The following is a 12,906-nucleotide window of genomic DNA, read 5'->3' as shown; positions in this document are numbered from 1 at the left end:
CAGGGTGAAGCCGGGGCTGGGCAGCACCCCTGTGGCCCCGGGACACCGAGCACGGCCCCGGGCGGCGGAGGAAAGGCGCGACCTGAGTGCCCTTCAGCTTCCCAAATCCGTGGGACGCTTCTGATTGCCGGGACGCTTCTGACTGCCCAGGCAGGCGCGGGGGGGCAGGCGTTAAAACGCAGCACCTCAAATGCGACTTTTCTTCTTTAAGGGATCAAAGGAAGCAGCCGGAGTGTGGTACCCGGGTGTGTGTCTAAAATGGGGGGGTCTTTTTGAGAATAAACTGCACACTCTTGAAAAATAGACGTCTCTGTTAAATGAAGCTCAGATTTCTTAAGCAGAGTTTAGCGGGGGAAAAGGCAGGAAAGCTGCTAGCACTTGTGTCCTGAGCTATAGTGCTGGCTGTGCGCGTATCTAGTCCCACTGCCCTGCAATATTACATTATTTCTTCCTTCTTCAGTAGTGAAGTCAAGTGAAAAATAAATCCAGATTGTTAAAAGCACTACTGACTACCTGCTGATTGCATCCTAAATGCATGGGATGTTTAGAAAGCTCACTAAAGCCTCTCTTAAGGGGCCACCTCAATCTTAAGAGATTCTTGCCTGTGCAAAGATTTTAGGATTGGGCTACATTGGGTGAACAAAAAGAAACTTTAGCAGGAAGGACTGACACTTTGTAAAAGAAAAAACTGTAGTCAAGAAATGGCCAATGATAATGATGGTGTCCACTACTTTAAAAGTGTACCAGCGGAGGAGTCAAAGATGTTAGAAAATATTTATGCCACAGGGCTAGAAAGTGTGAGAAATTAAATTACTTCACTTTCTGGGAGTCACATTTGGGCTTTACAAGTTCATAATCTCAGGATAGCCAGCAATAGGGGTGCACTGGCAGCACTCTCTGAGTTACTTGGAAACAACCCTGTTTATCTGAGCCTATATACACATTACTAAAAGATCAGAAGACTTTCATTCTGCTCAGTAATATTGTTCAACATAATTACATAGCTGGCATGTTCTCTAAAAGGAGGGGGGAAATAAAAAGTGTTTAAAGTATTTTGGATAATTTTACAAGGAGCCTGATTTTGCTAGAAACCAATGCAATTTAGGTGCTTATAAAAAGCCACTTTTAAAGATTTTATCCAAAGCAGTCAGGACGAGATACTGAGATTTTTTAGGACCTGCTCAGAACCTCTGAAAATAAAGCCTGCAAGGCAGTAAATGTTCTGTTCTTGAATGTGACCTCTATACGGTACAGTCATCCATTGCGTAATGAATTTTTGGCTATAGGATAGTACAATTCTCAACAACTTAGTTTAATTCCCAGTGAGTTCATTGGCCATATGTGTTCGTAAGGCATGTAAACAAACAGTGCTACAGCCTAGAAACGCAGCAGGACATAAAAGGACCTGGAATGACTTGCAGTCACTCTGCTTCCATGAAACCGCTTGCAGACACAGTCGTGCTTTGAAAACACCCGTAGTAAAGTCTTGCTTCTGTTCCCACTGTGCCCAGCGAGGTGATTTTAACTTCAGCAAGAGCCCCACTTGACCACCATCTGAACTACTCACAAGCTCTTTGCAGAGGGAGGCAGTTGACTCCAGAGCTGCAGAAGATCAACCCCCTTAAAACTCAGAGGGGTAAAAACTAAGAAAACTAAAATGGTGTTCTTTTTAAATTTCTTTTAGGCCTTCCTGCAAAGTTTTCTTTGCCAAGGACCCTCTGAAGATAGTGCGTGCTCAGGGCCAATATATGTTTGATGAGAAAGGAGAAAAATACTTAGACTGTATCAACAACGTTGCACATGGTAAGCAGTTTAACTTGTAGGACCGCTGCTATTTCTTAATTTCTACTAGGGATCAGAACACAGTCCTTCCAAGTGATGATGTTTACAGTGCTTCTCTGAATGTCCTGGTGTGGTTCAATCACCAACTGCTTGCTAGTAATTAATTATTTTCTTTAGTTGGCCACAGTCATCCATACGTTGCAAAGGCTGCAATAAAACAGATGGAGCTGCTCAATACGAATTCCAGGTTCCTGCATGACAACCTTGTTCAGTACGCGCAGCGTCTCACAGCCACCCTGCCTGAGAAACTCTCTGTTTGCTATTTTGTGAACTCTGGGTATGTCTGACTATTCATTTATTTTTTTTCCCATTGTGACTATTTTGCTCCTGTTTGAGAGGGACATGCAAAACAGCTTGGTCCAAATCTTAAATTTATTACAGCAGGCTATGTGCAGATCGGTGAATGCTATGTGTAAATTGACATATGACCTTAGAAACAAATACTTTAGGCAGGCCATTTAGTCTATGATCACTTATGCTGCCAGACCAGACAACCTGCAGGCACTTGTGAGCGGAGGGGTGCTACAGGTCAGGCTGGAAATTTGGGTGTTTGTGCTGGGAGCCGATTTACTTTCTCTGCTGCCTGACGGTGCAGGCACTGGGGAAGACAGAGCTGTCACAGAGAGGGGTAGATGGGGCTGTTGCAGTGCTGCTTTTTGAGGGTTTGCGGCCGTGTTGAGCTCTCAGCTGCAAAGCGGTCTCATTTGTACCAAGAGGACATAAATGTCTACAAGCAAACTGGGGGAGGGATAGAAAGCATCTCTTTCTTTGCTGTTTATACAAAGAGCTGTTTTTTCCTTTGCCCTCTTACATGGCATTTACAGTCTCAGCCTTAGCATTGTAATCTGGGTAGTAACAGAGCCTGCCGTGTTGATTTATCATATCCAGTATCCCATACCTGCTCTGCTGTGTTAGAATGCCATTTTAATTGGAAGTGCTTCCTCACTGTTTTGCGTCTCTGTCTGTTATTGTGCAGGTCTGAAGCAAATGATCTTGCTTTACGGCTGTCTCGGCAGTACCGTGGACACCAAGATGTGATCACCCTTGAAAAGTAAGTACATAAAGCAGCATATGTGAATGCAGCCAGCGGCTCCTACCATTACTTCAGAAGCAGCTTTGTAGCAACCCCCTGCTGTTTGTACTCCACTGCCTGCTGAAAGAAAAGGTTTGTTGCTTTCATACTAGAGCAGGTCAGGAAATCCCTCTTTTACCTTTGGATAAACACAAGTTTTGAAGATCTCTGAAAAATAAGCTTGTCAGTCGCCCCAGAAGGTCAATCACCTGTTGCAGGGCATTTCACACAGAGACCCCCAAAGCAATTCAGGCCAGAGACTTGGATGTTGGTCTGAAACATCAATGAGTGGTCTGGCCACTGGGCTGCTCTGCAAAAGGGCTTTCTGTTTGTCATGCTCTGCTGGACACATTTCTTTTTGTGCAAATAAATACTCAGTGGTCAAGAAGAAAGATCCTGTAGCTCTGCTGCACTGATGTGCAGCTCTCCTCCAGTGAACACAAATACTCACACAAAACCAAGCAGCTCCAAAATCGAGAGGCACTGAGAGTGCTGTCAGCTGTGAGGAAGATGGGCAACCATGTCTCTGGTTTTTCCTATCCTAGATGCAGCTGTAGGGTTGGTTACTCTGCTGTAGGCCTGGATCTTCTCGGGTTGTGATTAGAAAGTCCAGTCAGAGCAACTGCAAGAGCACGTGTCTTGAACAGCACAGAGCTTGTTTGACTCAGTCATGCTCAGATCTGTTAGTCCTCCTTGACGCATGTGGCCAAGATTTGGAGCCACTGAGAGCAGCTTCCATCAGGAGAGGCTGAGGATGGAGCTGGCTCTGTCACTGTTTCACTGCAACTCTCTTGTCTTCCTGACAGCACAGGGTATGTCTTTGCCCTGGTCCCGAGGCTCCATGGGCTTTTGCCATAGCTGCCATCCCAGACAGAGTGGACTTTCTGTCCTTTCTTTGTGTCCATTGGCAGATTTGTTAACTGGCTAGCAGAAAGGTTTAAAGAAGAGAAAGGAGTGCAAAAACTTCCTCTCTACCCATTATGTGTGCTACCATAAGATTGTGACATGTCTTTGATTCGGTTTGAGGCTCCCTTCACTTCAAGTTTATGGCTTAATGAAAATGTTTATTCCCTGGATGAAGCTACTACATGCTTTAGGTTCAAAGGGCTCTGTTTTCTCATTTCTAAATCAAATTGGCCTCAGTAGTAACCAGCTTTAGCACACTCCAGAATATAGAGCTTTTCTATTCAAGCAATATTCATCCTTTTCCTGGAAGTGGCTTCTGCCATACAGTCTAGCCCATAGAGCCTTCAGGGCAGGTAGTGATGTGCTGCTGCTGTGTAAGATCCCCACCTGCTGCTGCAGTGCACCATCCTGAGAGTCTTTGCAATGGTGTTGGGGTCCAGCATGCAAAGCCTGGGTGGGTCAGGGTGGGGTTGGAAATGGGGGTGCTGGACCCACCCTTCAAGTGCTAAGTAAGGTTACTCTGGGCAGCCACTTTAGAGGCGGTGCAGTTCAAGGGACATCATCTTGGTCTGTCCCCATGCTGGCACTTGATTTTATGCCAGGAAAAACCCTCCTGATTCCAGTCTTGCTAGTGAATTAAAGTCAACAGCAATTTCATATTGCCTTTGAGAGAAAGACCGAATAAATAAAATCAAGATCCCTTCACAAGCAGTGCTACTGTGTTGCAGATACAGTCACATGTTCTAGATTATTTATGGGCACAGTTGTAAATTTAGCTCTTCTATACATTTGGTGAAAAAAATGACTTCGATATTTAACACTTATGCAGTGCTTACCATGGCCATCTTACATCTCTGATTGACATCAGTCCCTATAAATTTAATCAGCTGGGAAAGGACAGCAAGAAGGAGTTCGTGCATGTGGTAAGTGGGTTGGTTTTTTGCTTTTTGACTTTTTTTTTGCCTGTTATGCAGCATATTGAATTACCCACTTCTGGTGTAAATATACTTTCTTTCTGGAGTCCAAACACTTGGCTGTTTGTCAGTTGATTGTCAGCAAAATTGTTGGCATTTGGACTTCTAAGAGGATATTCAGCTGTGAGGCTGATTTCCTTCACAGTGGTGCAAGTTTCCTGAGCACTATATGGTTACACAGTTTGAAGAAATTAGCCGGTATCTGTTGTGCTGATTTGGCTAAAGAAATGCAGGACTTTTGAGTCTCCTTCCAAAAAACAGAAAGGCAGACTCCACAAGTTCACACAGGACTGGGTACAGAGCTCATGGGTGTCCCACTGAGTGGGACACTTTGATTTTTCATCCTGAACTTGTATATCTTACAAAGACAAAAACCATTCTCAGCCCAGAGATGTACACCAAGCAGGTCTTCTTACCTAGACCTCTTTGTGTTAACCATGTTGACGAAGTAGTATCCATCTTTATACTGCTTCCTTTCCGGAATTTACCAAACCTTTCCCAGCACCCTTTGTAGAGGCTTGAAGGTCAGACAGGTTGGTGCTGGGACTGGGAGACTGGAAGAGAAGTGACAGACTGGAAAACCCCATACTCCAGTTGCAAAAATGGATCTTTCTGCCAGATCTGAAATAAGATGATGGATGAGGACTCAGTATCATGACCTGGGGGAGAGGAGGGGCGGTCTTGAAAGGTGCATGAGGTAGATGATGACTCTTTCAACAGTTGTGTCCAGTAATGTTAAACACATCACAGGGCTGGATTGAGTTTAAGTTCCTGTAAGTATTTTTGCAATTCCATGCAGAAATTCAGGCTGTGTTAACTCGTATTATCTATCTGTGTGGAAAGGCAAAACCACAGAGCAATAGAAAAGAAAGTAAATGTTTCATAGAAGGATGACTTTAAAAAGAAAAATTAAAATATTTATCTTTTCAGGCTCCTTCTCCAGATATCTACAGAGGGAAATATAGAGAGGACCACCCAGATCCAGCAAGTGCTTATGCTGAAGAGGTGAAGAAGATTATTGAAGAAACACAGAAGAATGGACGCAAGGTGTGTGCTTTGTGCTCTGGAAATGCTGAGGTTTCATCTATTCAGTGTGGCGTGGGGGCAGGAAACAGGAAACTAAGGACATGGTCCTCTACTCAGGTTCCCTTGCTTCCCCTTGCCCTTCATTTTCCTGTGGTGGGCTTTGTGTTCAAAATGGGCCATTTTTCTATCTGATGCTCTTATCAATAGTTTTTCTAGACATCAATGAGAGGATCAATAATGCAGTTGTATAATTTCCTATTTTATGCATTGAATCAGTAGATTGTAGATATATTAGGGCAAGCTTTGAGGTCACCTGAGAAGCTGCATCACGAATTCTAGCAAGGATATATGTCTCCAGGACACGGAGATGATATATTAGATAAAATCTTGATACTGCATTCTGAGTCTAGTAGCTTAAAGGTAACTTTGGAGTAATTTAGAAACATGAACCTTTTGATCATACACAGTGTGAGCTTGATAAAAACAGATAATTTCTGAACAGGTTTACCTAAAATATGTGTCAGTGTTTTGTATGATGGCATTAGCATTTTTAGACATACAGGGCTTGATCCAAAGCCCACTGAAGTCGCACAAGACTTCAGTGGAGATTGGACCAACATGTTCCCTTCTAGTCCAATGGACTTACATCACTCTTCTTTTAATTTCTTCACCAACTTTTTTTATTCTCTACTAACGGATAGTTTTGTTTTTTTCTTCCCTTGTTTCCTTTCTTCTGCATATTTCTTAGGTTTTGGTGACATAGACCTGTGGCAGGACAAGTTGTGCTAAAGGCTAAGCCTCACATGCTATGGGAAGCTTCGTACTCTTTGGCCGTAGCATGCCACTTCAAATGTAGTGTACGGTTCTTTACACGTTACTGCTCGGCCTTGTTTCCAGGAAGACTGCACCAGCCCAGAGAGACCTTTTGATGCTCAGGGAGGGGTTCACAAGTGGTGTGGGGATGCGATCCCTTAAATAGCAGACTTATGCTGAGACTTTGGGGTAATATTGTATCTCTGCTGCATAGACCTCTGCTGTTGACAAGAAACAAATTTTGGTGTTCCAGTGTATCTGATCCGCTGCTCTTACCCTTCCTGACTTGAAATAACTTTCTTTTTCATTCCTAGCAACTGGAATTATTTCACCTGTAGAATTTTTCTCTTCTTTTTGTCAAGTGCCTCATGCTGACTTTTTACTTGTGTAGTTATTTGCATTGGGCAGGGGTGCCCAAAGCGTAGCCTCAGGTCATCTTGCAGTTCAGCTTCTACCCACCTCTGTCTGGTGTTCAAGACTGAACAAAAAAACTGATCACCAGCTACCATCTGTGACTGGGCAGCCTTGACATGAAGCAAGGAAAATGGCAAACACAATTGTGTGTCTCTTTTAAAGATAAATTCGTAAATAAATTTACAGAGGTCCCAGGAGCCTCATCCAACATCCCCTGGCACCAGTGTCTTCCACTTCAACAACTGTAGGACTGGAGCTTAACGAAGGAACAGAGGTCCTTGTATTCCCATCAGGTTGCAAAGGTGGCCCTGGCTACTGCAAATTTGGGCACCCCAGATTACAAAATGAATAAAATTCTGTAGCCATAGCTGTTCTCAAGAGCCCTCAGCTGTCCAACCTGTTGCGTGATTAAATTAAGGCACATATTTAAATATTTCATTCTAGACTGTTAGATGTTTGTGCAAAGGCCAAGTAGATGAACACAGCTCTTACCCGAATTTGTTTTTTGTAGATTGCTGCCTTCATAGCCGAATCCATGCAGAGCTGTGGAGGCCAAGTAATTCCACCTGTGGGCTATTTCCAGAAAGTGGCAGAGTATGTACATCACTTCAAAAAGGAGTAGCTGGAAAATTAACCAAAGAAACAGTTTTTTTTTCACTCTAGGCTTATCTAATCAGTTCAGCTATCACCCTCTTGTTCTTGGGTATCTAGGGTTCTTTTCTACTTTTTAAAGGGTATGATTCCAAGGTGACAAACTTGTTTCTAGCTGGATAGTCGTTCCTTTATCTTTAATCCTGAGGCCATAAGCTTGATGGTAGATAAAGATGAACCATCATAGATAGAACCCTGCAGTACCATTACAGTAGACCTATACTGCATTAAAATATCAGTTGTTTTTTTTCTTAACATTTAGCAAACTAAACGTTTTATCAATTGGAATAGATATAGCTGTGTTTCAGCAGCCACATTCTTTCTTTTTTTACCTTACCTGGTCTCATACTGCAGAATTTCTGCAATACAAATTCCTTCATCCTAAACAGCCTACACGAGATGTGTATTGTAGCATCAGTCATTCAAGCTATTTTATTTGTTTTCAGGTACGTGCATGCAGCAGGTGGTGTGTTTATAGCCGATGAGGTCCAGGTTGGCTTTGGCAGAGTTGGGAAGCATTTTTGGGCGTTCCAGCTGCAAGGTGAAGACTTTGTGCCTGACATTGTCACCATGGGAAAGCCCATTGGCAATGGCCACCCTATGTCTTGTGTGGTCACAACAAGGGAAATTGCTGAAAGTTTTGGTGCCTCTGGACTGGAGTATTTCAATACAGTAAGTTCATAGGTGAAGGTTTGCCTTTTTTTCTTCTGGTCTGCATTTAGCAGTTACAAGCTGTTCAGGTGATTCAGCTTATGTCTGCATCCATCACTGCCTCACATTACTAAGAGCTCAAATCAAATATATAAAAGCAAGTGGAGAGGCTTTGAAATATGCTCTGTACCAAGTGGAATATCTCCATATGGACCAGCACTGGCTCTCTGGCAAGTAATACATCTAAGCTCATATCCATATGCATAAATTCTTCCTTCTCTCTCTCTCTCCTCTTCCTCTGAAATGTAAAATGTAAAATTTCATTCTCTAGGATAGGCTCTGTGCCAGTGAGGCTCATGCCCCAACAGACCTTGCTCAGCAGTTGTCACCTAACAAAACGGGTGACCCTATACCAGGAAATATTTGAACTATGTGCATGCCACAGAGGAGCAGCTTTCTTCTTGTTTAATGAGTCCTTTTTGTGCTTCTGTGACTGAGCCTTCTTCCCAGTTGCCATGAATCCTCCTGCTTTCAATGGAGTTTGTACTCTCTGGTTCAAGAAATATGGGATCTATCACCTGCTGCTCTTGACAGGAGCATTTTGCCTGCACACACCAATAAGCAAACCATGAGAGCAGCTTGAACGTTTGAGCCATGAGATCTTCAAACCCCAAACCCATGAAACCCAAAGCAGAAGAAGAGGGAGCCTCTCTTACACTGCCCAAAGTGTGGGGAATGGTGCCCCGCAGCCTACACAGCACAGAATCCCCACCTCTTCCAGCTTTCCTCAAGACATGCCAAGCAGGAGAGGGCAAGTGAAAACTGCATGGATAGACACAGATGAATGTTTCTGATGGGCTTTGTTTTCCTATTTGTCTTTACTGTCAGTTTGGAGGAAATCCAGTGTCTTGTGCTATTGGTCTGGCTGTGCTGGATGTAATAGAGAAAGAAGATCTCCAAGGAAATGCTACATATGTAGGAAATTATCTCCTGGAGTTGCTGGCCGAGCAAAAGGAGAAACATCCCTTAGTGGGAGATATCAGGTGGGTGCCTTACAGCAATGTTTCAGAGAAGAAAAATAACTGCTAGAAAAATCAAGTTTGGGGGGGGGACTGGAACACAGAAACATCATGTCATGATTATGCTACACCTCTTTTTTCAAATGGACTCGCCAAAACTGATGCTGCAAGGCAACATATTTTTCAAAAAAATTTCCACCCCTTTACCTAGTTAGGTATAAGCACAACCAGTAGAAAAGCTCTGGGAAGAAAGTAGGAGAAGGAGGCATCCGTGTGCCATAGCCCAGTTGTCAGCACAGTGTAGGAATGGTAGAGACCTTGCTCAAATCTCTGGTCCGTTTAATTTAAGATGTCAGTGTGGGTTTTCCTCTTCTCATGTTACTCCATGGTAACTGCCTTCAGGTTTTTGTGAATGGTTTGGGTTGTGAGTTTGTTTTGAGAAGTTTTTTGGGGATTTTTTTGGTGGTTTGTCTTCCACAGCTCCCTAGCTTGAGGTTTGCAGGATAAGAGAGGATATGATGTAATACTATATTTATCAAATTATTTAGGTTATGATTCAATAAATTTAGAAGTTATCAATTTTTTAACTGGCCATGAAGCCTTAATGAGCCAGCTGAATTTATTTATCCAGAAATAACTGTTCTCCCACTTGACTGGCTGAAGTAGCCAGTGCCAAAAGACAGCGGAAGGGAAAGTCCCTTCTCTTTCCTGCTCCTTCCCTGCTTGCACCCCAGGGAAGGGAACTGCAGTTTTCAGGAGCACTTTTTGCATTTGCAGCGGAAATCTTGGGTTACTGACACTGGATTTAATTTGTCTGTGTTTTCTTCTCTACTGCAGGGGTGTTGGCTTGTTTATCGGAGTGGATCTGGTGAAAGATCAACAAACGCGAGCACCAGCCACGGCTGAAGCCCTTCACCTTATTTACAAGTAAATGTTTTTAAAGACTATGTGCAGCGATCAAACTCTCCTAATATTCCCCAGCAGTTAATAATTAATTGCAGTTTAAATTTGTATAGTTTTTGATAACATAGTACTAGAAAAGTCAAAGTTTCAAAATCTAACTCAGCCTGAAGGGTCTGACAGGACACAATGTACTTTTATACTTGTGTTCACCACAGATGTTTTCTCTTTCCACAGGCTGAAAGAACATAAAATCCTTCTTAGTGCAGATGGACCCCACAGAAACATACTGAAATTTAAGCCGCCAATGTGTTTCACTATGGAAGATGCAAAACATGTAGTGGAAACAATTGATGCACTTCTTACAGGTATGTGTGCTTTAGTGCTCAAAGGCATACTCTTCTTTCTTAGTTTCCAGATGACCTGTTAGCATTACCAACCACAGGACCATAATCTAGGCCATTACAGGCAAGGGGAAGTAATCAATTAAATTTCTTGTCCAAACTGCTGTTCTTAATGCCAGTTATTATAAAAATAAAAGGTCCATATATACTTCATCCCCACTTTTTAGGCAGAATCATGTTCTCTTGCTGACTCAGTGTTAATACTAATTTCTGGTCACACATGTAATATGTAAAGGAGCAAATAAATTAATTCACTACAGCTCCAAAAACCAGTGCTGAAACATGGGTGAAACTTTCCATCATATTCTGTACCTTTTTGTTGTTGTTGTTTTAACTGGCTTAATGGAACATGATCATCTCACTCAAATTTAGCCTGAAGGTTTTCAAGCTCTATTTATCTTTTACCTGAGGAGCTAATGTCACAAATACTGACTTATTAGCATAAGGACTACGCCCTTTCTGCACTGAATGCTCCCACCCCTTGACATTACAGCAACTGGAGTTAGACTAGCATGAACCTGCTGGACAAAGGCAGAATTCAGCTCTGAAAGGTCTGACCTGACCTGCCTGTCCTACAGTCAAGCTGCTAAATTGGTTCTTTTCTCTGAACACCTCCAAGATTCACAGTCCTGATACATTAATCGCATCACCTCAGAAAAATGTGTTAGGAAGTATTCTTGAGTTATTCTTCTGTGTGATAAATGCCCAGAGGAATAGCTGATTAGGTATTTCTTTTTATTTCAGCCAGCTGTTAAACTGACTATATGCTTACTTATCCCTGGTTCTTTTTAATTTAATCGTTTTATTACTTTTTTTATTTTTAGAAATGGAAGTGGCAATTGGAATGAAGACACAAAATGATGCATCTACAAATGCACAGTGTAAAATAGAAGTACGTTTTGAATTAGTTTGGAACACTTACTTGGATAGGTGTTTGGCAACGCGAGTATCAGTGACTTTAGTAGAGCATACCTTCATTTTTGGTGGTGTGAGTGGTTCTGTGCCTTGAAACTGAGCTCAGAGTGTAACCCGCCACTAGAAACCTGAGAGGATTGTGTTACTGGGGCAAATCTAAAAAAGGGCTGAGTAATACAGACCTACCACAGGAAACGTGTTATAGACAGACCCCTTGCCCTGCCTGCCTTATATGCAAACAAAACCAACCAGACTTTGGGCTTCACAAAATTGCGAGCTCAGCAGTCAGCAATTTTACTAATTCTAGGTATTGCCTGCTATCAATGGCTATTTGGCTTTTCAAGAAGACTTCAGCCTGGAAGGTGTCCAAGTTTTTGGGGCGTTCCAAGGATTTTATTTCCGCCATAGCTCTTTGAGTATGAATGGCTGACATGCATCTAAATTGGGACTTCTTAGGTTGCAGCACTGCCTTTGGACAAATCGTACATAATTTCTCACACTCTTAAAAGCACATGTTGCCCACTGTGTTATAGGAAAGCTTGCTGAGCTGTCCCTTGGTGAGTTTTCCAGTGATGCTGCAATTGGCAGGAAGGATGTCTAGGGATGCTATCTAGGGATGTAGCTATCTAGGGATGTAGTAATTCAGGCACAGACCCACTATGGATTACTGGCTATCTATATTATACTAGATTTGGGGTGCAAGCCTCCTTTTACAGACATTTGTACACATTTGTTTCAATTTCTTCCAAAGCTAAGAAGTTGTGCCACTGTAAGAGGAGAGTAAGGCAGAGCTCCCTAGTGGGAACCAAGTCCAGTGGTTGCCTGTCAGAAGACACGCACATGCCCTCACTGACATTTCATTTCTGTTTCAGATGACTGAAGGCAGTTCTCAACCAGAAGGTGCAAGTGAGAGCATCAACCATATGAATGGAGCTGTCTGCAGACAAGAAAATGGACTTTATTCTAAAAAATGCTCAGTGCCAAGTCAAAGAATAAGAACATGAAGAGGTTTCCTCATTCAGTTCTAATTTGTGTCCAGCTTGCTTTTGAGATGAAGAGTGCAATAGTTGGAGTCTTAGGACCTGTTTGAAGCTTAGTCCTAACTTCTATAAACTGGTTGAATTCCTATTAGCTTCAGTAGGAATTTATAATACATTTTCAGATACATAAGAACTGCACCATGTGGCCTGAAATCTAGATGTGACAGAATGGACAAGTGACACAGATACCTTGGTGCTGATGGCAGGCTTGATGTAGGTACACAAACTCAGTGAAATCTGTGGATTTACCCATATTACACAGAATCTGAATTGCTTAAC

At 42.6% G+C, this 12,906-nt stretch overlaps 1 protein-coding gene across 1 annotated transcript in view; it reads left to right on the top strand.

Annotated features, from left to right (window-relative positions):
* The window catches only part of ETNPPL (ethanolamine-phosphate phospho-lyase), a 12,856-nt gene extending 239 nt beyond the window's left edge, over window positions 1–12,617 (top strand). The window contains exons 2-13 of the mRNA XM_010185850.1: window positions 1,685–1,803; window positions 1,960–2,119; window positions 2,819–2,893; window positions 4,650–4,743; window positions 5,725–5,841; window positions 7,559–7,641; window positions 8,145–8,370; window positions 9,238–9,392; window positions 10,206–10,295; window positions 10,506–10,636; window positions 11,497–11,564; window positions 12,460–12,617. Coding sequence (XP_010184152.1) covers window positions 1,685–1,803; window positions 1,960–2,119; window positions 2,819–2,893; window positions 4,650–4,743; window positions 5,725–5,841; window positions 7,559–7,641; window positions 8,145–8,370; window positions 9,238–9,392; window positions 10,206–10,295; window positions 10,506–10,636; window positions 11,497–11,564; window positions 12,460–12,591 — 1,450 coding nt within the window. The 3' untranslated portion in view covers window positions 12,592–12,617. The remainder of the gene's footprint in view (window positions 1–1,684; window positions 1,804–1,959; window positions 2,120–2,818; window positions 2,894–4,649; window positions 4,744–5,724; window positions 5,842–7,558; window positions 7,642–8,144; window positions 8,371–9,237; window positions 9,393–10,205; window positions 10,296–10,505; window positions 10,637–11,496; window positions 11,565–12,459) is intronic.
* The last annotated feature ends 289 nt before the right edge of the window (window positions 12,618–12,906 follow it).

The sequence above is a fragment of the Mesitornis unicolor genome, unplaced genomic scaffold (assembly GCF_000695765.1).
Source record: "Mesitornis unicolor isolate BGI_N332 unplaced genomic scaffold, ASM69576v1 scaffold6956, whole genome shotgun sequence".
NCBI lineage: Eukaryota > Metazoa > Chordata > Aves > Mesitornithiformes > Mesitornithidae > Mesitornis > Mesitornis unicolor.
The sequence above is the reverse complement of the archived record's forward strand: the minus strand, read 5'-3'. Positions and strand labels throughout refer to the sequence as shown.